Source organism: Typopeltis vanoorti, chromosome 2, assembly GCF_054136105.1.
Source record: "Typopeltis vanoorti isolate ZY-2024b chromosome 2, IOZ_Tvanoo_1.0, whole genome shotgun sequence".
Classification (NCBI taxonomy): domain Eukaryota; kingdom Metazoa; phylum Arthropoda; class Arachnida; order Uropygi; family Thelyphonidae; genus Typopeltis; species Typopeltis vanoorti.
In genome coordinates this window covers 95713198-95738995 of record NC_143550.1, presented here as the reverse complement: position 1 = coordinate 95738995, position 25798 = coordinate 95713198, and the positions used below count along the sequence as shown (strand labels likewise).

The window sequence follows — 25798 nt, the reverse complement described above, 5'->3', positions numbered from 1 at the left end:
GAATGAAATATGATGCGAGTTTTAAGTTCAAAGTGATTAAATTTGCAAAAAAAAATACTGTGTTGCTGCACGTCAGTTCGGAGTAAATGAAAAACTAATTCACGATTGGAGAAAAAATAAAACTTTAATAATGAAAATGCCAACTCATAAGTGCACATTATGGAAAGGAATTTGTAAGTGATCTATTCTAGAAAATAATGTTGCGGATTGAGTTCGAGAAAATCACCAAAATGAACTCATAACGAGAAATAATATTCATTTATTTGCTTTGAAGTGGGGCAAAGAGAATAAAAAAGGACAGCGAAAACTTCAAAGCTACAGTGTTGTGTCCTGAATAAGCTATGAAATGTTTATTATAAAATATTCAGGTCACAACTTTAAATACAACTAAGGCAGAGAATATGGAACGTTTGCAATAGGATAAGTGTAAGATGTTTACAAGTACAAAACACTTAAAATTTAGGAATTTCATGAATTTGTATAATAAGCTTTTATATTTTATATATAATCTATATTAAGTGTGAACCAGATATAGAGATCCATGTAAGCTGGCAAATCCATTTGAAAAAGCCAGTCTCTAGTACTAAATTAGCAAGGCCTATGAGTCAGGGTTCAAGGGTCACTTTTGCCGTCCTGCATTATGGAAAAGAAGGGAGGGAGAGAAGTATTGGAAAAGGAAACCTAAGCGTCTTCCAAGAAAGGAAGGCAGACACACGTGCGAAAAAAAAATAGAGGGAACTAAGGTGATCGACGTTAGCACACGTGACTGCGTTGGCGCGAATCGCGAAGTTCGAGATTTGCCGAGAGGAAAGAGTTAAACAAAAAGGCCTTGCAAGCACGATTCCGGATCTTTTTTCTTGGATTCCTGGTTCCTGATCTCTCGGACAGTGGTCGAGCTTGTCGTCGGGGGAAGTTCCTGGCTTATCGCGGAAGGCATTTGGTTCGTCTGTCATAGCGTTGATATAGGGCCAAGCTATATCCGTGCACTGGATAGCTGAGCGAAGTCGTGCGACGGACAAACCAAATTGATGCCGTTCCAATCAAGGCGATGTCACCTTGCCAACCCCCCAGTTTCTTACTGAGATTCTACTCGCACAGATCAATGGGAGACATCCTTAAGAGACTGTATTGAAGGCCTTGATGACCAGACAAGGCAGGAAGATATTTGAGAATTTAGGACAGAGATGGTAATGTAGAACTTTAAAATTTTGTTTCCAGTTATAGAAGAAAGTGAATTCCTTGTAAGAGCATTTGTAACGGACTAATCTTTTAGGAACTGTAAGAATAGCCTACAACTAGGCATAAGTCCGAAATAGTATCAAGATTTGTTTGCCCTACGAGGCCGAGTGGATATTTGATAACGCTAAATTTAATGTGTAAAGAATGTTATTGCATTAACTCATGACCACTTGTATCAGAATGGCATGATGATTATCTGAGAATTTTACAAAATCTGATTGTGTTAGTGGTTATTGTAAGTTTAATATGTGAGATTAATGTAAACTGATTAGAACCTTTGATCTAATTTGAGAGCACTCACAATAACCTGTTTGATTTGTATGATTGTATATTTCCTTAAAGCTAAAATAAACTGTTTCATTCAAGTACCTGCCTGATCTGCTTAAGTTATGTGAATTCAAAACTACCGCTCATAAAAATATCAACGAACTAAGCGGAATAAACCCATGAGTATAAATATATTAAGTGAACCATGACTGTGAGAAAGAAATAAGCAAGCGGAGGAATAAGATTAATCTTGATCAAATTATCATTGTCTCTCTGAAGGGGTCACCCTGAGCAAGAATCCTTTCTATCCTAGGTATTAGCTGGCGCAGTAAACAAAAAATAAATGTGTTAATACTTATAGGGTGAACTCCATCAGATTGTTGTGTGATAAATTGGCGTTTAGAGCATAGAGAGGCCAATAAGACTGCAGAGATCCTAAGAAATATATTAATTTGATAAGATACAAAAGAGTTACGTACATGTGTGAGTGAGAAGGGAAAAATAAGTAAAGATTAGTGGTGAGCTTGCTATAAGAACTAGAACGAGGATAGAAAAAACATTATAACAACAGTGAGTTGGTGTAGCCAGTTTATGAAAAGGAAAAATGTAGTGCTTCGACTAAAAACGAAAATTGCACAGAAGCTGCCAAAGGATTTGGATGATAAGTTATTAAGTTTTCAAAGATTTATAATTGCTAAAAGAAACGGGAAAAAAAATTATTTATTGTCTCAAATTGGAAATATGGATGAAACTCCAGTTATGTTTGACATGATCAGGAATAGAACAGTAGAACTGAAAGGAAGTAAAACTATTTCTTTAAAAACAACTGGACATGAAAAAAGCCGTTTCACAGTTGTATTTGCTTGTATGGCTGATGGTACTAAATTAAAACCTATGATAATTTTTAAAAGAAAAACAATGACAAAGATCAAAATTCCAAGAAACGTTTTTGTCCATGTTCATGAGAATGGTTGGATGGATGAAGCAGGAGTTAAGCTGTGGATAAAAAATATTTGGAATACACGACAAGGTGCATTAAAAATCCAAACACTCTTTTAGTATGGGACATGTTCAAATCCCATTTAACAGAGAGCACAAAATCTTTATTAAGAGAGAATAATACCAATATGGCAGTGATTTCAAGTGGGTTAACTTCTAGTGCAACCATTGGAATAAACAAGCCATTTAAAGACAGTTTACGAAAACAGTGGAATGCGTGGATGCAAGGAGGAGAGAAAAGTTACACAAGAGGAAGACAAATGCGACATGCGTCTTTGATAACTATGTGTGAATGGGTAGCGAAAACATGGGATGAAATAAAACCATATACAGTAATAAAATCTTTTAAAAAATGTGCTATATCTAACAAATTAGATGGCTTGGAAGATGATTTTGTTTACAATGATGACGAAATTGATGCTAAATCTGATGGAGAAAACGAATACAATTTATATGACGATATACTGGTAGAAATTAACCAGAGTACAATGAACTTTTCATACATTCAGACAGTGAAAATTAAATTTTAATTATGTAGTTACCTACCTATTTTCTTTTGTAAATAAATAATTATATAACATGTAAATAATTTTTTCTGTAAATAAATTTGATATAAGTTGAAATATTTTTACTTATTTACCCTTTTTGTATATTGCTAATAAATTTAACAAAGTATGATACGTACTAGTTTTTTTCTTGGAAAGCAATCAAATTTTGACCTGCCGTATAAGTGGACCTAAAAAATTTAGTACTTTTTTTTTCAATGCTGAAAAGTCGACTTATATGCCGGAATATACGATATTTCTTCACTCAATATACAAAGGTCTTCATTTTTTTCAAAACTTCCAAAATCTTGCACAAACATTTTAATGTCTTTTTTCCATATGTCACTCATACACTGAGAGTGAGGTCACTTCATCCCAAGCCACAGCAAATATTTTTAATAGCATGATAAATATTGCATGCTTTGCAGAATTGCATGAGTCTGATCATTTCCTTCAGTGGCAGAAATGGCTTGTAAAAAAGTTCTCCATATGAAGTAGTGTTTGGAGGGAGAAACATGACCTTGATCTTGGGGTGAAGATCTTTAATGTAAGGTGGATGACCTGGAGCATTATCTAGACTTAATAAAATTTTAAATTCTACATTTTCTTTCGTACAATAGCTTTCCATTTCACTCGCATAACAGTTGATTAAAGCATCCTCAAACAATTTTTGAGTCATCCGACTTCTTATTGCTCCGATAATGAATTGGAAGTGTATGCTTCATAATGTTTTTGAAGCCTCGTGAATTCTCACTGTGCCATATCACAAATGGTTTCAGTTTATATCCAGCCACATTATTCTCTAACAGAATAGTAATATGGTCTTTAAGAGCTTCAAAACCAGGTATAGATTTTAGCTTTTCATGGATGAATGTCCACCCAGACATTTTTTTCCAAAACATCCATATTAAATATTTGCTGTGTCAAATAATTTTATCTAATTTCTCTACAAACTCCTTGGCAAGCTTCTCATCGGCATTTGCAGATTCACCATACATTTTAAACATTATGCAGTGCAAAACTCTACTTGAATCTCATGAATCAACCAGAAGAAGAGCTGAATTCGTAGCTGTAATCGGATCCTGCTTTCTCCTTCAACATGTTGAAGAGACTTACTGTTATGGTCCTAGTGCTAAGGAGCATGTGCTTTTGATTCAGGTCCTATATCTATGATGCAATTAGCTTTTCCATATCCGATAGGACCTTGTCATTGCTTCATTACTATCGTCGATTTAATGGAAGCAGATCTTCTCACAGCCTCTACAATTTTATCCTTATTTTTCAGAATGGCCGTCACTGTAGAGTGAGACCATCCGAAGTCACGTGCGATCACATTGACAGGCTTACCAGCTTCATGTTGCTTTATAACTTGCAACTTCGTTTCATGATAAATTGCTCGCTTCTTTTTCTGTGATTCTTTACTAGGTTTTTGATTAGGCATGTAGGGGCCATGTTGCCCAAAATGTTGTGAAATATTTAACGATAAACACACAAATAATCTATTTCTCAAACACAAAATCAACAGAGGAACTGTTGATGACACATGTCGATTGCCAACTGAACTTGCAGCTGAATGTGCTGTTGTCACTGTGCATGATGCATTGTTGCTAAATAGAAACCTTTTTACTTTACGCTCACTCACTTGCATCTTGTTCAAAAGCATAGTCAAAAATGTTATTTATTCCCCTATGGAATCATGGGCGTATCTTCGAACAGACATAAGTCGAGGGATGACTGTAATTCTATCTACAGAACTAGCAGTGATTGAAGCATCCCAAATTTTAAGGTCATCTTTAACCAGAACCTTAAACAACGAGCTCCATAACCATCCCTAAACAGTGTAAGGTAACCTTGTCACCTTCAATGCTGTCAAAATGCAGTCTTGCCTTTTTCTCTTGCAGAAGAGATCTTAGCTCACCTGCCCTTATACACAAATCAACAAGCAGAATCAGATCCCTCTTTTCTTGAACTGATATTATCTCCAGCATCTCCTGGCTTAAAGCATATCACATCAACAGCTTTCTCAGGCTCTAAAACACCAGACATTCTTTTCAACTCATGATACTACATTTTACCCTCCGACTATCAAATCCACCTATTCTTGGAATACTGTTCACACATTTAGGATAGCACACTTAAAACCTCTCTAAAGATTTTTGATGCTGTCCAGAAGAATATAATTTAGCTCATAGATGATTCCTTCCTCACCAACTCACTTCAACCACTATCTCATAAACACAGTTTCAGATCAGCATCTTTTCTACAGGTGGTCTCATGAACACTGCTCTACTGAACTGGCAGCCATCATTTTTCCACTTTGTTGGGCCTATAAGAACACAAGGGTGGCAGCTGCTTAACATCCCCTTTTCAATAGAACTGTAAACACTCTAAAACCTGCTTCTCTCCTTTTCTTCATTTATTCCATCTATGTCCCCCAGAAGTCTTTCTCATAAAGTGTTGAACAACTACAACCTCCAACTCTTTAAGAAAAATGTTAATGAACTGCATTCCCAAGCATCACATACCCCCCCCCCCCCCCACACACACAGTACTGATGTGCTACAGGCTCTTCTACCTCTTATGTATGGGTACAATATATATAAAAATACACACATGCATGCAGAGATAACGATATAGAATGACAGTTTTTTTTTTTTTTTTTTTTTTTTTTTTTTTTTTTTTTTACACACACAGCTATATGCTTCACTGATTATGCTGCAATTCCTTAGCTTTCTAGTATCATAAATAAAAACACTATAGCATGGATGTCTATGGAAGTTCTTTAGCCGGTAAAGAACTTTCACTGTCTTATGTGAGACCACAATCATCCTGAAATTTGGAAACTAAGTGACTTGAAAAAGTTCTGTGTTTGGTCTCTAGAGTAATGTCCCCAGATTATTCAACTATTCCAGATCCACTCACAGCACTGTATAGATTTATAGTTCATAAGTGGGATTCACACAAAAAAACTTAGATGTCTTTATCTATTTAAGAGCAGGTGTTTATCAAAATCAACCAGAAAAGTGATACACAAAGATTCATGTTGGAGAATTAATGGAGTAAGACAGTATATTGAGTAAGACAGCACTGGACAAGAATTAAAAACACTATTTGTTTCTTCCAATATTTTGTCTCTGTCACAGAGGCATCTTGAGGGAATACAATATAAAACTTGTAACATGTGCGAGCACATGAGAACACACACAGACAACATAAAACCAAGTGAAACATGTACAAAACACCCTCCATGGGTAACTGTTGAAGGCCTCAGTTGTAAACTGGGATCTTGAATGATTGGATATAGGAAACATTCATCCCCTGAGATCCACGTTTATTCATCCCCTGAGATCCAAGGCCTCCAACAGGTGCCCCACCTAGTTAGAACTCTAGTCTTTTGTCCACATTTTTCACTTAGTCTTTATGTTACCTTGGTGTGTGTGTGTGTGTGTGTGTTCCAAGTTTTATGTGCTACCTGAAGATGCCTTTGTGACTGAGATGAAATAGTGCTTTTAATCATTTTCCCATTGTTGTTATACTCCATTAAACCTCCAACATGAGTTCCTCCCAGCACATAAGTCTTAACACATGATGCATGAAGCATGCTTCACCATGACAATGCTTCCAATACACACTGCACTGTCTGTGCAACAAATACAAAACTTGTGATTATGCAATCTGGCATAGTCAAATACAAAAAATATTATGACTGTAGACTCTAATGTCATCCTGGCTGGTCAAATAGTTAATAGTATACTCACTCTCATATCAAAACTCTGTGGGTTTGAATCCCGCTGTAGGCATGAATTTTTGTTAACGGCTAAAGGTGAAAGATGAATTTCATCACTGGACATGTGATCACTCTCCCACTTACTGGAGGCACAAAGTGATTTGCAAACATCATTTTCGGTCTCTAGAGCAAGGTTTTCAAGTTTACATAAACAATAAATAAAAAATACAAAATTAATAAAATTAATAAAATTAAAAAAAAATCTCTTGGCCTGCCTACAGTACTAATGTACTATAGATTTACAATGTTTTGTAGATTTTTTGGAGTCACATAAAAATAATATATAAATAAATAAATATCAAATGCAATGGATGGAAGTGAAAATTGATCATTTGAAAAGTATGCTGAAGGGGCGTCATGTAAGACAATGATGTGTATGTATCAACTAACAATACTTTTGCAGGCACCTGGTATACTGGGGGAGGGGTGAAATGGAGGCTAAAAAAAAAAACAATTTTATGAATATTAATTTTGATGTAAATAATTGTAATTGTCAAGTAGTGTGGAGAAACATGTTAAAAGTATGAAATTAAATTTAAGCACATCTTCAATTATAGTATTTTTTTCTCTCATTGATAGATACCAAATTTATGAATGAAGAGAAAGGGAATAAGTCGCCTTAGAATCGCGAAAGACTTATACTGGAAATAAGAATTCACTCTATTATTTTATTGCAAGGGAAGCAACATAAAATATTCTCACCTGTTCCCACAGAACATCTACAAATAAATAAAAATGAGAACTAGTTGATGCATGCAAAACTAATAGCTTGTGCACTGCTTCTGTGACTTCTGTAAGAGACCGCTTCTGAACCACTTGAAGTTCGCACCATAATGTCATCAGTTCCTGTAACAATTTAATAAATATTAGTGTCATAATTAAGTAATTTTCAATAAACAAATATAAAGAAAACTAACAGAACATATTCTCAAATAATCCAAGGGGGGAGATCATCTATTCTCTGTCCATGATTTTTCTTTGTTTGCCAAGAGCTTTTATTTACAAAATTCTCATCAGTGGAAGCCAGACCCAGAACAAATATATGACTTCTGCATTACTTCAACCTTGGTATCTCTTTGGGGTCTGGCTCCCACAATCAGACCCCAATAATGATCAAAACTTTAATTGAGGGTAGTGGCCCTCAATAAAGGTTTTGATTATAAAAAAAAAAAAAAAAAAAAAGAGCTGGGTAGTGGCCATTCACATAATGCAGAAAACTATACACACCTGAAAGGTTGTATGCTTTATTATAGGATACTAAGGCAATTAATTACTTTTTATTAATTAATTTATTTTAATTAATTACTCTGGTCAATTACTTTTATCCTGTGCCTCTATTTCATATACACGCAAATATATATGCATGTATATATATACAAGTAGCCTAGTCGTGAAGATATTTCACATGCAATTCTTGCCATTCTTAAACAAGAATATCTTTGTAACTTTAATATACTTGCCACTGATTTTATTTAATTTCTCCAATGTCTCCACTTCAATATTACTCTAACCCATTCCAACTTAATACACTCTGATTAATTACTTTTATCCTGTGTCATGTGGGTTAACTGATGCTGATGTCAACAAATTGCAGAGGTATTTTGTTTAGTGTCTACTGTCCAGACAGTACAGTCACTAAAACTCATGCAAACAGTGATGGATTTTTGTAGCGACACAGGTTGAAGTGAATAAATTTAGTGCTCATAATTTTACAGAGTATAACTAGACAAAAAAAAAAAAAAAAAGAGAAATATTAACATTAGAAATATTACATTAGCAGTTTTAGTTAAGCAGCTGGAGTAAGAATTTAGACTGATCTTACAGAAATATTTAGTGCACAAGATCTTTTAACAAAGATGTCACCGATTTTAGGCATATCAAATTAAGAGTTTGTGACTTTCACTATTGTGGGCAGAGGCTACTCCCATATAATAAGTCGGCCTGGAAACTTCAACACAAAACAGTTTTCATGTGCATATGTGCCAGCAAAAACTAGAAGGAATATTGCCAGTATGATTGTTTTGAGAGAGAAAAAAAAAAGTTTTTGGGAGAGGAAACTCCCCATTGAGACTAGCTAATTCATCATAAACTGAAAAGTCCTTATAAAAGTTCTTTGCTTCCTAGAACAGGTTTGTTAAAATGCTCTGAAATTCCAAAACATGCATGTAATGCGTGAGTGCAATCTCTTTACTAAAAATAAAGTGTATAATCTCTTTACCTTCAAATCCTTTTGTATTTTTAATGTATGTACTGCTCTGTATAACGTTCACCTTATCACTCCAGATTGTGTTCTCAGCTAATTTGCTATTAGAACTTTATCATATGCCTTTTTGAGATTAAAAAAATCCTTAAAGAAACATCCTCATTATACTCACATGAATTCTCAACTATTTGTGATATGGTGTCAATCTGATCTTGACAACCATCATTTAGCCTAAACCCAGCTTTTCTGAATCAACTTTCCATTGAACTATTTTGAGCTTTATCTCTAAAATAAGCAAAATTATAGTAACAGCAAAATTTTCCTATAATGTTCATGTTTTATATTAACCCTTTAACTGCTGAGAATGTATTATTATGGACTTGAAAATACACGCCTGCTTTGCTGAGCCCGTATATGTATGGTTGGCGCACCTCCCATATTCAGACAATTTTTTAGTATGGAAAGAATCGTCGTAAGATATTCAAACTTCGCGGGTAGGTTCCTCCATCTATTGCCAACCAACTGAAGTTTATTTGACTTGGGTTTCTGTCCTTGTATAACATCTAAAGAGAAAAATTTGAACTGGTGCAACTAATCATATGCAGCACGATGCATAAACCACGTGACTGCAGGGATTTCAGGGATGTCACAATATGGCATCTGCGTTATCTTTACTGATGATCAAGTTGATGAATTGCTAACAACAAATGAGTCGGGAGAAGAATTGTCCAAGTTAAGTGAATTGTGTACTTCAGATGAAGAAGATCTTGGTGATGTAAGTGTTACAAGCGAGCAAAATAGTGACAAAAGTCTCGATATGAATGTGCATAAGCAAATGCGTACTGAAGATGTATCATTCAAGTGGCGTGATGATGCATTTACTCCAAGTGTACACGAATTTGATAGCAGTAATTCAGGAATAATCATAGGTAATATCATTGATGATTCTTCAGCTTCAGATATTTTTGAACAATTTTTTACCATAGAACTAATGACAACAATAGCTGACGAAACAAACAAGTTTCATACCTTCACCACAAATAATAGACCATCTGCACCATCTTCACGACTAAAGCAGTGGAAAAACACCACCCCTCAAGAACTTTACATTTTTCTAGCTATTACAAAAAACTATTTTTCCACCTTCTGAATATGACCATACTCTAAATTCCCACTGTCTCTATAATGTAAAATTTGGAAAAAACACAAACTTAGCAGACTACCAACTCATGCTTATCAGGGAAATAATTCAAAAGAACCATATCCCCAGAACAACAGGGAGGTTGAAAGAACGTCCATCACCTCGAGATCAACCACTGCATCTCAAAGAAAGGCATTTTCCTTCTCTTGTACCTTCTACTGAGAAGAAGAATGCAGCTTGAGTTTGTTATGTCTGTTCCAATACCACTCTTGAACAGAAGAAGCGTCGTGAGAGCCGGTATATGTGCACCAAATGTGATGTTGGACTCTGTGCACAGCCCTGAAAATCCTAAAAATTTCACTAAATTTTTAGGATTTTCATACCCTGGCACTTGGTAGGCTTAGTAATAATTATGTTGTAAATAATAGTGCTCTTTATATATTTTGATTAATTTCTACATAAATTAATGTGTGTAATTTGCATAATCAAGTGGACACCCTTGATTATGCAAATTTTATAAAACACTGTTATTGCCATTTTTGTGAGTGAACAAGCGTATATCAAGAATGTATGATGCTGTCCGGATATCCATACTTCAGATATCCATAACGCTGTTCAGTTTTTCAGTCACTGTTATGATCACATAAAAAATGTGATACTTTTTTTTTAGGTTTTTTTCCTGGTACTCTTTCTCCATTTTTAAGCCTTCAAAAATGGAAGCTTAAAAATGAGCTTCCTTATTAGCCTCAATATTTTGATACCTTCATGATATTTACATTCTTTCCAAAATCTTTCTTCGTATGACTTTTGTTTAGTTACTTTTATATATAACAGCTTTGCTTTCTACATTTTTCACCATATTCTCTAAGAGCACAAGCTAACACTTGCTAGTCAGGAGTTTTAATTTTCTACCTAGCAGACATCACAACATGCTTCTCTAACTCATACTGATTCAATCAACCTTTACTTCAGATTTTCTCATTTAGTCACTAAGGCTTATTTCTTGTTTTCAAACTTTTAATTTTCCCAAATAGTATTTGCATATTTGCATGCACAATTCACACCATCAATTTGATTCTTTTCAAAACTTTCATAATACACATTTTTCTTTTCAATGAGATACTCATTTTAATCCAGCTCAATACTAAATTGTGATTAATTCCCATTTAAAATCTCCTGTACACAGGTGTCTTGAACATCGATCACTTTCAACAACAGCAACCAATGTTTTGAATGTTTGCTTTTGTCAAATTATGTACACCTATGTAAGAATGTGGTTTAACAGTAATAGTAAGCTACTTATCATTATTATTACCCATGCTATTCTGATTTGTTCTCAAACATATATGTCTGGGATTGATTTCCCACATGCAATTTATAACTTCAGCATTTTTGGTCCTCTCTAATGATTCAAAAAAATCACTTCCCCTTCCTTGGAAGGTGTTATGACTTTCCAAAACTATAGGCAGTCTTGTTGATTGGATTTTAATGGTATAGATGTGATTCTGGTAGCAAGGCTTATACGTTGGTCATACATAACTGGTAATTAGCTTATGGAATTAACAATGCATATAAAGGATATTAATTAAAGGCAACTTTAATGAATAACTTCAATATTTCGGCAACGTCACGTTGCCATCTTCAGGAACATAAAAATATGGTATGTGCACGCAGGCACTAACAAAAGCAAATGAGGAAGAAGGCAAGAAACTAATATTGTTCCTAAAGTTCTCAATGTAAGTCTCTCAAATTTGGGGTAGTTTCATGCACCCAAACTTGTTGAGGTTTGGAACGTTTTTTAGAGCTGCTGATGATTCCTTGAATAATCTTTCGTACTTAAACTTGCTGCGGTGTATTATTTTAGTTTTCTTCCAACGAATTCTATGGTGGGTATCTAAGGCATGGTCTGCCAGCCCAGAGTGGCTGTACTGGTGAAACCGGATGTAGTCTTTGTGTTCTGAAATCCTGATATTTGCTGTCCTGCCTGTTTGGCCAAAGTAGGACAATTTGCAGCTGCAAGGGACCTGGTATACACCAGGTAGGTCTAGGGGAAGTGGTTGGTTTTTGGTAGAGCAGGTAAGGAATGCCAACTTTCTATATGGTCTATAACAAGAAAGTCAGGTCATATTTTTTTTGAGGATATTGGTTATTTTCTCAGAGGTGCCCTGGATGTAGGGGATGGTGATAGACTTGGTGTAATCTTTATTGTGGAGGGGGGGAGAGGGGGGTTGTGGTTTACAGGTTTTAGTATTTTTTGGATTTTTTTGGGGTTATAGCCATTGGCTAAGAAAGTGTTGAGGATGTGGTTTAGTTCAGTGGTTAGGGCATCGTCATCTGAGCAGATTAATTTTGCCCTGTTATATAGTGTTTTTATAACCCCGTATTGTTGTGTGTGTGTGTGGGGGGGGGGGAATTGCTGGTGAATGTATCTGCCAGTATGGGTGGGTTTTCTATAAACAGAGAAAACCAAAGATCCATCAAGCTGGCAGATGATTAAAGTATCTAGGAAGGGAAGGGTGTTGGTTTCCTCTTTTTCTAAGGTGAACTGGACTCTGGGGTGTTGGTTGTTTAAGTGTGTTAGGAAGGGGTGGAGCATATCTGAGCCATATGGCCAAATAGCGAACCCATCATTCATGTATCGAAGCCAAATAGTGGGTTTTTGTGAGGCAGAGTTTAAGGCTTTCTCTTCAAAGATCTGCATAAAGAAATTGGCCAAGGGTGGGGAAAGTGGTGAACCCATGGATGGTTCACCACTTTCAAACTGATAGAGATTACCCTCTATCAGTTTACAGAAAACTCACCCATACTGGCAGATACATTCACCAGCAATTCCCCCCCCACACACACAACAATACGGGGTTATAAAAACACTATATAACAGGGCAAAATTAATCTGCTCAGATGACGATGCCCTAACCACTGAACTAAACCACATCCTCAACACTTTCTCAGCCAATAGCTATAACCCCCAAAAAATCCAAAAAATACTAAAACCTGTAAACCACAACCCCCCCTCCCCCCTCCACAATAAAGATTACACCAAGTCTATCACCATCCCCTACATCCAGGGCACCTCTGAGAAAATAACCAATATCCTCAAAAAATATGACCTGACTTCTTGTTATAGACCATATAAAAAGTTGGCATCCCTTATCTGCTCTACCAAAGACCAAACACTTCCCCTAGACCTACCTGGTGTATACCAGGTTCCTTGCAGCTGCAAATTGTCCTACTTTGGCCAAACAGGCAGGACAGCAAATATCAAGATTTCAGAACACAAAGACTACATCCAGTTTCACCAGTACAGCCACTCTGGGCTGGCAGACCATGCCTTAGATACCCACCATAGAATTCGTTGGAAGAAAACTAAAATAATACACCGCAGCAAGTTTAAGTATGAAAGAAACTTGCATTATTTTCTTGCCTTCTTCCTCATTTACTTTTGTTAGTGCCTGCGTGCACATACCATATTTTTATGTTCCTGAAGATGGCAAAGTGACGTTGCCGAAATATTGAAGTTATTCATTAAAGTTGCCTTTAATTAATATCCTTTATATGCGTTGTTAATTCCGTAATCCAATTACCAGTTAGGTATAGATGTGAATACAGATTGATAAGAAAATAACTATTTATTGACTTCATTGCTAATATTTCATTGGTATTCTATCCAGCATCTTCAGATCACACAAACAAAGTTTGTTACAGTAGCGAGACAACCGTAATCCGGTGTAGCAGTGGAACTAGTATGAGCAATTGTAGCGTGCAACACAGAAAGGCACTATCTAAGTGGAAAAAAAAAAAAAAAAAAACGAGAGAGAAAGCAGGTATTAATTTGGTCTAAGAATGACTGTCTCCCAAATCTTTGGTAGATTTATACAGCCATACTTGTTGAGGCTTGGCGTATGTTTCAAGGCTTCTGTTGATTTCAGGAACAACCTCTCTGACTTGTAAAAGCTTTTGTGCAGCACGTTTGTTTTTTTCCAATTGATCCTGTGTGTGTGTGGGGGGGGGTATCCAAAGCATGGTCATAGCAAAAGTGCCAGATATATTTTTTCGTGTTCACTGAGGCAGATGTCCACAGTTCTTCCTGTCATCCATAGTAGGCTGGATGACATGAACTCCTGGATGTGATAAAGGAGAGAATCTAAATGTAGGTGAATGGATGAGAGTTGTCAATTTCATATAAAGTTTAAATATGGTGCGTAGCTGGTGTTTGTTAAGCACTCTAGATATCTTTTCAGATGTACCTTTAATGTATGGGATGGTGATAGTTTTGTTGTAGTCTTCTATGGCAGACAATGGGGGGGGATTTTTTTTTTTTTGGGGGGGGGGGGGCATTTAGTGTTTCATCTATCTTATGAGGATTATAGCCACTGGTCAGGAAGGTGTGACATAGGTGAGAAAGTTCAGCAGTGAAAGCAATGTCACTGGAACAAATTGCTCTAGCTCTATGCATTAGTGTTTTTAAGATATCATATTGTTGAGAAGGGTGATGGTTTGTGTAGATATCTCCCTGCCTGTATGTGTGGATTTTCTATAAACCGAGAATGATAAGGAACCTTCTGGAAGACGTATGATTAGTTTGTCCAGGAAGGGCAGAAAGTCATTGGCTTCTAGTTCCATTGTAAAGTGGATTTTTGGGTGCTGACTATTTAGATGCACTAAAAATGTATTCAATGTGTCTGGGCCATGTGGCCAAATAGCAAACACATCATCATCAACATAGTATAGCCAGATACTAGGCTTGAGAGTGGCTGTATTGATAGCTAGCTTTTCCAGATGTTCTATGTAGAAGTTTGCTTCGGGGGGGGGGGGGGATCCCATAGCTGTCCCATCTAATTGTATATTTTCCCTTTCCATGTAAAATAACCTGCCTGTACTGTGAATTTAAATAGCTGAAATATATGCAGGGGAAATTGTGAATTTAGTAAATTAAGAGTTTCAATTAATGGTGCATTCGTGAATAGTGAGGTGATATCAAAACTAACCATTAAGTCTGAACTTTTTAAGATGTTGTTTTTCTAAAATACTTTTTAGGAAAGTATTTTAGAAAATACTTTCAAAAGAGGGAGAATTGTTTGTGAAAGTCACTAGTAGTTTGGCTAAATGTTTAGCAAGTTTATATGTAGGACTGTTTATACTATCTACAATAGGGTGTAAAGGTGTACCTTGTTTATGAATTTTTGGAGCTCCATATATCCTGGGTGTTTTAATGTGGAAGGGCTTGAGTTTGTTGACTGTTTCTTTAGGCTAGGAAGTGACTTTGTTCAATAATTTGCACACCTTATTCTTTTGTGAGTTGGTGAGATCCCAATGTTTAATTTGGTAAGTTGCCTGGTCTTGGAAAAGTGAGTGCATTTTGCTTTCATATTCTGTTGTATCCATCACTACAGTCGAGTTTCCTTTGTCTGATTTGGTTATGGTAATGTAGATATTATTGTGTAGCTCTTTTAGAGCCATGATTTCTTTATGCGGGATATTATTTTTGGGAGGTTTAGAATGGACTAGGATGTTGGCCACGTCTAACTGAATATTATTGGCTATTGCTGGAGGCAGGTTGTATATCCCACGTTCAACGGAAGCCATTATTTTGACTTTTGGAACTTCTTTTGGAGTAACGGCAAAATTGTGTCCCTGACTTATTGCACTCGTGGCGTCTTTGGTTAAGGTTACCAATGATAAGTTCACAAATAAGTTCACGACGCCATCTTGATGTAATTGCGGCCGTTGCATAGCAAGATATTGTTGGAGGATTTCAAATTTCTTCTGGTGCCGGTTTTTAACTTTGGCAAATTCTTTGTTGGCTGTAGAGTCGAAGATGCTGTCCATGATATTCCATAGCTCTGGGTTCAAAATGTTAGATAGTATATCATGGAGTGCATTGATGGAAGAATTTAATTCAGATAGTTCTCGGCGAGTAGCATATAACTGTTCCCGTAATAGTGCTAAACTCACTCATTTATAAATACGTTGGGTTTGGCCGAGTGAAACTTGTTCTTAATTTTTACATACTTTGATATTAAATCGGTATCTCGGCACCATTTTAAGAAGGCCAATCTGTTCAGTTGCCGTGCCAGTTTTACCTTCTACTTACTGTATTGTTATGCCTTGCGTACAATATCGTCTCCATGAAGAATTCTCAACCTCTTTGTTTGTGTGCTCTGAAGATGCTGGATAGAATACTAGCAAAATATTAGCAATTAAGTCAATAAATAGTTATTTTATTATCAATCTGTGTTCGCATCTGTACCATTAAAATCCAATCAACATGTGCGACGAACCCATAAACCTTTCCATACGGTGGAGAATTCTTCACGAGAATTGTCTATCTTTAATTCTGAGGAGAATATTTTAATACTTGACTTTTCAATGTCAGGTGCACTATGTAAGGTGAGGATCAAACACTGTGTCCAAGACACTTGGTTTCATGCATTCCTTATATATCATGTGGAGATCCTATCCCAGTATCTAGTATTATCTTTAAGTGACTCTATACCCTAAACTTGAATAAGTAAGTTGTTATTAAAAGGCTGCCAAAACAACTTCAATTAAATACTCCAGTTTAAAACTTCCTTTGTCTCAAAACTGTTAAACACTGGGCACTAGACATGACAAGAGAATGACCAAGCAAATAAAGTTCAATGGATGTGGGCTGAAAAAGGTTGGGTAGTTCATGTACCTAGGGTGCAACATGATGCATGATTTATAAAGTGTAAAAAAGAGAACAAGATCACAGATAACAAAAGCAAAAGTACAGGCAATGAACACGATATGGAAAAAGTGAATGAGTGAGTCTTGCCACAAAGATGCATATTCACAAATACTCTCTATGGCTGTGAGACTTCAGTAATGATCAAACTCTGTGAAATGAATATGGACTTTTGAGAAAGAAAGAATGCTATAGCAAGATTCTATGAATTGGGTGCACACAAAAGGTAGCAAATTAAGAACTATACAGAAATGTAAATTACAAAGAGAATATAATGCAGAAAATCATTCAAAGGAAACTAAAGCTTTTTGGACATAGATGTAGGAGAGATAACAGTAGAAAGATCAAAACCTTGATTTTTGGTACAATGAATGGTATTAAACAGAAAAGGATGAGGGTCAAGGATGATTATTATGTCTTCATGACGATGAAGAAGACACTTTCTGTTTCTCTTTCTTGTGGAAAGGCTTAGACGTTGGTTATGCATTTTTTACTAAATAATTTAAGGAAATTACAACATCAACTGGGATATACATTAAAATAAATTTTAATATAATTCAATATTTCAGGCACAACAAACAGTAAGTGAGGAAGAAGCAGGAAGCTATTATTTCTCCTAAAGTCCTGATGGTGCCCCCTAGCAGGCAATGTTGGTATTCTTGGGCAATCGGGCTGAAGGTCTTCTGATGTAGGTTTCCCAATATTGAAGTATCCAAAATATTGAAGTATATTAAAATTTATTTTAATGTATATCCTTGACGTTGTAATTTCCTTAAATTATTTAGTAAAAAAAAATTTAAAAAAGAGACACTTTCTGATATATCAAATTTCATTTCTTATGTTAATAGCATAATTAAGGATGATGAATAGCCACATGAAGTATATAACACTAGATAAAAGTATCAAAATAACTTGGATGATTATAAGTGTAAATTCTTCCAAACATCATTATATCCTCAGAAATTTGGGCCACCTTTAAAATGCATACAATACAATTATAACGTTTTCTGTACAAAGAAAGCTCTTTTGATACCTTTGTATCTCACTATGCTGAGAAATTAATTAGGAAAACAAGCTCCCATTCTTCTGTTCAACAAGCTAAATCCAAGGAGTTCTAATGTTACCATTAACATGTGACAAGTACCTCACCACAGAATACTGTCATAAAAATTTCTCATTTGGAATTTTTATATATAAATTATTAATACACATGCATTTCCAGAAAATCTGAACACTCATCACAAGAGAACCACATCAACCCTTATTTACCCAATGCAGTATTATACGTTTTTTCTTATACTCATTTACTGACAAAGCACTTGTGATTACAATTGTTAAGCAAAAAAAAAAAAAAGTCTCACTTCCTTGCTAATCACACTCATACAAACTTTCAGAAGGTTTCATGTTCTTTTTTTCAGAATGTATTGAAATATTTCTTCTGCTCTGCAACTATCATATCAAGGGTTTTTATCCAATCCAATTAAAATGATAAATAGGCATAGAAGTCACTAAAATTACAAAGTTTTCAAATTTCAAATTATACAACCCAGATTAAACAAACCTTAGTGCAGCAATAAGTAGAAGGAAACAAGAGATCTCTAACCAGAAATATGTTTGTTAATGTTTCTGCTAATGGCTCTGAATCCTTTTGATTACTGTTCCTAGTTCGATGAATTAACTGAACACCGTCATGACAGGTACATGCAGCAGACTAAAAAAAATTAAATTTAAAAAAAAAATCAGACATCTTAATAATTAATTAAAATGAACTGAGCAGCAATTGTCAAAAAGTTATAACCCCCTGCAAAATGAAATTAATCTGCATCTTTCATAATGTTAGGATATTAAGATATTTTTGCAGACAGCAAGAAGCTTAATCATTACTTTTGAACTTAAAACTACTGACTTTTTCTTGCAATTCTAAATAGCACAAATCATTTAAGAAACCTATTACAGGACCACCAATTTTCTAGCAAGAAATGGTCTGACACCTCCTTTAGTCTGATAAAAATTGCAATAGTGCACTTGTAATTCCTGAGAATACCTGCCACAGATGGCACTGTGTGGGCACATGCTGGCTTAATTATTTACATCTGCACTTGATGGTGATCTCTCAATTTTTGGATTATTCTTAGCTTATTTTGCTTACATTTACCATAGTTAGGGTTTTTAAGCAAGGACTAGTTCACAGTGGTGATAGTGGTGTCAAGCATAAGTATAAGTCCATATCCACTGCACCCTATCATTTACACTAATGCATTTTATATAATCACTTAATTCACATTTAATTTACACTGAATATTTAAGTTTCTAGCAGTCCATGTTACTTTAGATACATAAGAGAGGTATAATTAGTGGATCAAAGGTATACTGATGAATTATTATTACGCGACTTCCATTGGTCCGGAAAAAGAGTTAATCTGGCAAGGCTCTGGAACCAAGTGAGCCGAGAAAAATCGGTGGTGCATCTATATTTCCATTTGTAATTTTTTAAAATAAATTCATAACTGGAAGAAAACAGTAAAGGTTGGAAATTAATGAAGATTACAATTAAGAAAAAGTACTATAAATTAAAGATTCCTCTATATGTGAGTTGCCCTGTCCTGAAAATACTTCAGGTGCAAACTTTGTTTACACTTGGATAAAGGATTAAACCAAGAATATAATTTCTTGGCATCTTTTCACTATCATTTAATTTGGAGCATTTCCAAATTTTCTAAGGATGTGAAACAGTAATAATTTCTTTTAATAAACTTCCAATTTGTCCAAAGAGGAGGTTTGTTAAAATAATTTACCTATGTGAAGGTAATAAACATAGGATGACTAAATGAGAGGAATATTTGATAAAAGCAGGTCAAGTCATGAAAACAACTACTGCAAGGCTTAATTTCTTTCAAGCATTTCACTCTCTGGAGTAAGCAAATGGTTAAATAAACGTGTATCATAATCACACAATTCATTACTGCATTCCTTGAAATGCTCTACATTTTTCCCTCCTCCACAATCCAAAAATTAGGGTATGTGGCTTATTTGTGGATTTCACTTTTTCTAAGTTCATGCATTGTCATTACAGCTTCTTTCTCAGTACCATGCACTGCCACAATATGTAAGTGAGTGTTATTGTGAGGTTTTGCATACAGCAGAAAATATCAAAAGTTGTGATATGTAGTACAATATCACCAAAAGTTGCATACTGAATTAGGAAAAAAATAGTCACTGTTAAGCAAAAAAGTGTGAGAATTCAGTTGCAATTAAAAAAAGACATTAATAGTTGATATGTATAAACCCTTCAATCAAATCCCATATGTGTGATTCATTTGTGTGGTGCAAGGTTTGCAAATGAGGAAAAAAGAGTGCAATGTACTGTCATCAGCAAAACTATGAATTGGATTTGAAGAAAATTACTCATGTATATGATATGAGGTGGGGGTAAAATTGCATGGAAAGAACACAGCCCTGTGGTACCTCTGCATCAGCTGCACAGACTGAGAAAAAAGGATTCATCCACTATCATGTATAATGTGCAAACAGGCACAAAGCTGGCAATCCATTTGCAAAAGTCAAAAGACAGACCTTAAGCTAGTAGCTTACTTAATAAACCTTTATGCCAAACTGATCAAATGCTATAGAGACAGTACTACATTTAAGTTTCTCCAACATGTGAACTGGTATATCTCCAAAGAAGGATTTCAAACAAGATCCCGCTGTAAACTGACGGTGTCTTACTCGTGAGTTAAGACACTTACAGTTCATCAGCTAATACGGTCATAATTTATCAAGTCAAAGCTATAACTATAAATGATAATATTTTAAAAAAAGTACCAAATGAATTTATACTATGTGATAAAATAATAAGTAACAGACTAGGTAAAAGACATAAAACAGATATATTTTTGTACAGAATGATCATGTGAAAATTAAAAACCACAGAACCTTGCAGCCCGGCTGGCCGAATGGTCAGCAAACTCGCTCTCCATCTGAACAGGGCACAGGTTTGAGTCCTGTCATCAACATATATTTGTGAATGTCTTGAGTTGAGCAATGAAATTCATCTTTCAGTGTGAGATCACTGTCTCAGCTATCAGAGACTAGTTCTCATTTGGTCTCTAGAATAGAGTTTCTGGATTATGTAAAAATTAAATAAAATGAAACAAATTTTAAAAGTTTTTTCCCCTATCCATGGTGCTTATGTATTATGAGTTCACAATGGGTGGGAGATGAATAAAAAAAAAAGATCCTGACCACAAATTAAAAGTGCAAAAGGGTCAAGCAGTGTCAAAAGTGATAAGATGGTAATTACACTGAAGATCTGAGGACAGCCTGTTTTAATTCCAGAGGCATGTTAAAATATGCTTTAATGAATACTGCTGGAATATCAAGTTTGGCCTTACTAGCTACTGCTTATAGTCTATATAAAACACTAACAGATAGTGGTTTTGCTGGAGAAGAGCTGACTTGGCTGTAACAGCCTCATTTTCCAGTCAGTTTTCACAATGCTCTTTGTATCCTCAACTGGATTAAATCCAGTTGAGGATACAAAGAACCTTTATCAGGGCTTTTTCAACTGAAGGCAAGTTAGCCAGTCTCATATGGAGGTGGAAGGGTGTTTTTCCTCCTGGAAACTTGGGCTTTTCATTCTGCAAAGACAAGCAAAGTGGTCAGAAGAACACATGCAATTTAAAAACATAAAACACTGGCTTTAGATACTTTGGCTGTAAATCCAAAACAACCAACCAAACAATTAACCAAATTTTTCTTAATCCCAAATATGGCTTGAGATCTAACCAACAGTTCAAATGAATTCAAAACAGTTCAGTTGGTAAAAGGTGATGTAGATTTCTTACAAGATAATTTTTATATAAATTGGTAAATCTTGTAAACTAGTACCATCAATCTGATACAAGTGTGTAATCTTTCCATTCTATAGTGCATTACCTTGCATTTTAAACTGATATTGAATTGACAATCATTGTTCTTTGCCCACATTGGCTGAGGAAGATCCTTCAGCTCCTCACGTCACTGACAGGAATCAAACCTATGACACTCCTTCCCCAGGCATATGGTCTGCAAAGCGCGCAGCCACTAGGCTAACCATGCTGATGAAAACCCACACGTACAAGGTAATATTTGCACAGACAGTCGCACCATCACCCATCTCATCAGTAAGGTATCCTAAATACCTTACTGATGAGATGGGTGATGGTGCGACTGTCTGTGCAAATATTACCTTGTACGTGTGGGTTTTCATCAGCATGGTTAGCTTAGTGGCTGTGCGCTTCGCAACCATATGCCTGGGGAAGGAGTGTCCTAGGTTCGATTCCCGTCGGTGACGTGAGGAGCTGAAGGATCTTCCTCAGCCATAGCCAAGTTAGCCAGTCTTGGGCGTAGACGGTAGGTCTTTCCCCCCAGTTTATCCTGGGGTTTTTCATCCTGCAAAGCAAGCAAACCGGCCTTGAGAACTTAACACTACAGACATAGGATACACCGGGGAGTAGAGCTGACCACCTTATCCTGTAAACAGATCAAGGTCCGATGATTAATAAACCCTCGACACTGCAAGGTAAAAGAGGGAAAAGGAAGATGAGATGAGATGAGATATGTGGGTTTTCTATAAACTGAAAAAGATAAGGAACCATCTGGAAGATGTGTGATTAGCGTATCCAGGAAGGGCAGATAGTCATTAGCTTTTTCCATTGTAAACTTGATAATTTTGGGTGTTGACTATTTAAATGTGCTAAGAATGTATCCAATGTGTCTGGACCATGTGGCCAAATAGCAAAACACATCAGCAATATAGCGTAGCCAAAGAGCAATTTGTTCCAATGAACAATGCTCTCACTGCTGAACTCACTCACTTATGTCACATCTTGGCCAACGGCTATAATCCCCCATAGGATAGAAAAAATACTAAATGGTCCCCAGAAATCCCCCCCCCACACTGTCTACCACAGAAGACTACAACAAAACTGTCACCATTCCCATACATTCAAGGCACATCTGAAAAGATATCTAGAGTGCAGCTACACACCGTAATTAAACACACACTGCATTTAAACCTTGTCAAATTGGCAACTCTCATCCATTCACCCAAGGAGAGAATCTCTTCTTTATCGCATCCAGGAGTCTATGAAATGCCCTGTTCGTGTGATTGAGCTTACTATGGACAGATAGGAAGAACTGTTGACAATCACCTAAGTGAACATAAAAAATATATATCCGGCACTGTTGTTATGGCAAGTTGGGTCTAGCAGACCATGCCTTAGATATCCTGCTCAGAGGATAAATTGGAAAAAACAAAGTGCTACACAGAAGTCATAAGTCAGAAATTGCTTTTGAAAACAACAGAAGCCTTAAAACATACTCCAAAACTGAACAAGTATGGCTGTATAAATTTACCAAAAATTTGGGAGACAGTCATCTTAAGACCTAATAAATACCTGCTTCTTTCTCTGTTTTTTTTTTTCCCAACATAGATGGTTCCTAATTAAGACTTTAGTCTTTGTGTTGTCAAATGCAATTGTTTAAACTAGTCCCATTGTTATACCAGATTGCTGTTGTTTTGCATACTATGACAAAATGTTTTTGTGCTCTGAAGATGCTGGATATAATACCAGCGAAATATCAGCAAATAAGTTAAAAAATAGTAGTATTTTCTTATCGATCTGTGTTCTCATCAATACCATTAAAAATAAATTAATAAAAAAAGAAGCAAAATGACTTCCTTATCCTTAGACGTCAAGGTTCACTTCAACATTGCAATTATCCTCTGATTTATATTTACAACTTTTGTTATGTGACCTTTGAACTTCAAATTCCTATCCACCAATACACCAAGATGACCTTTGAACTTCAAATTCCTATCCACCAATACACCAAGATCCCTAACCTCCTCTGTTTCTATTAGCATAACCCCGCTAATATAACATGCCACTGGAAATCTCATCATGCCAAAGATGAAATTTCCATAACTTTACACTTACTAACATTAAATTGACAACCATTTATTTTGCCCAAATTTCAAGCCCTATTCCCCTATTCAAAACATTTTATAAATGCTGAATATCAGTAGCATTCGTGATTGCCCTGCTTATCTTCACATCATCAGCAAACAATTGCACATCTGATGCTAGATATGCAATTGTGGCCCAAAGACTACACCCTGAGGTACACCACTGGTCACCTTAAATCTAACAAATTCACAACAACAGTATACCACTTTTTGATATCTGTCTGTCAACCATCCCCTGATCCAATCCCATACTCTCCAGGTTATGCAACAGCCTTTCATGTGGTATCCTATCAAATGCCTTAGAAAAATCCAACATTATTATTATTATTATACCCTCCATAGAGTTGATACTCATTGGGAGGTACATTCAACTGACAACATATTTATCATATAGAATCTTAAAGTCCTTAATGCTCCTTGCATTAACACATTCTAGTAATGCATTCCATTCACTGACAATTCTCCATGTAAAAAATCTACTCTGCACACTCTTCTTCACCACACTTTTACATAACTTCCAGGAATGACCTCTCCTTCTTTCCCTCTCACCTTCTACTCTTTTTATAATCCCCTCTGGATTAATCTGATAAAATTCTCTCACTAACTTAAATATCCCTATCATATCACCTCTCTTCCTCCTAACCACCAAACTCTGCAATACACATCTCTTCAACCTCTCCATAACTAGCATTCCAAACTCCTGATATTGTCTTAGTCACTTGTCTCTGGACCCTCTCTGATGTCTCCTCATCACATTGAAAACCAGGTGACCAGATGTGAGCACAATAGCCCAAGTGTGGTCTGACCAGTGCCTAATACAGTGGCACAACCACTTCCTTATTCTTGCATGTTAGAGTACTTCTTATCATAGCAGCACTACAATGTGCAACCTTTGCAACCCTAGCAATATGCCATCTAAACTTCAGTCTGTCAACCATCACTCCCAAATCTTTAATCTCATCCACTTCCTACAGTACAGCACCATCGATATAGTACACAGTCTTCTTTTTCTGCACTCCAAAATGCAACACCCTGGGGCATGCCACTGGTTACCCTTCTTTTTTGAGACACTGTTCCATCATACATAACCTGCTGATATCATTCAGAGAGCCAATCTCTGATCTATCTAACCAATATATGTCTATTCCCATCCTCTGCAGCTTGTACAGCAACTTATCATGTGGTAATCTATCAAACACCTTTGAAAAGTCTAAGAATATCACTGTATATGATTCTCCCTTATCTATCACACTCTTCACCTTATCATAAAATGCAAATAAATTATTGAAACAGGACCTACCCTTTACAAATCCATGCTGACCTTCATAAAAAATGCCATGTCCACCAATCCAATTCTGTATTCTATTCCTTACCAATCTCTCTCTCTCTCCAACACCTTGACTACAACCACAGTTATACAGACTAGCCTATAGTTGGAGACTTATCTTAGAACCATGCTTGTAGAGTGGTACTATTTTGCCCTCTTTCCACTCCTTAGGAACCCTACCCACTGCAAGACTTTCATTAAATAACCAACTGTAGTACACATTCCTTAAGCATACATGGTGATATGTCATCCATTCACATAGCCTTATTCACATCAAACCCAACCAACATCTGATGCACCTGTGTTTCTTTCACTCCCAATTATCACAGTGTATCCATTCCCTTTATCCAACTTGGCCATAACATTGTTATAAAATATGAGCAAATTGCTAAAACACAACCTTCCTTTAGTAAACTCATGGCAGAGCACAGTTTGTTGGTCTACCCCTTTCTGTATACAAGTTCTTATCATCTTCTCTAAAATCTTCACTACCACACCAGAGATACTGATAGGTCGGAAGTTAGACACATCAGTTTTTGCACCACCCTTGTACAATGGAACTATCATACATT

General features: G+C 35.9%; 1 protein-coding gene across 1 annotated transcript in view; it reads right to left on the bottom strand.

Moving 5' to 3' along the window:
- The window catches only part of LOC150109271 (uncharacterized), a 226877-nt gene that overhangs the window by 42010 nt on the left and 159069 nt on the right, over positions 1-25798 (bottom strand). Inside the window, exons 5-6 of the mRNA XM_090402004.1 lie at positions 18452-18601; positions 7540-7683 (exon numbers count right to left, since the gene is read on the bottom strand). Of these exons, the coding sequence (XP_090258130.1) occupies positions 7540-7683; positions 18452-18601 (294 nt within the window). The remainder of the gene's footprint in view (positions 1-7539; positions 7684-18451; positions 18602-25798) is intronic.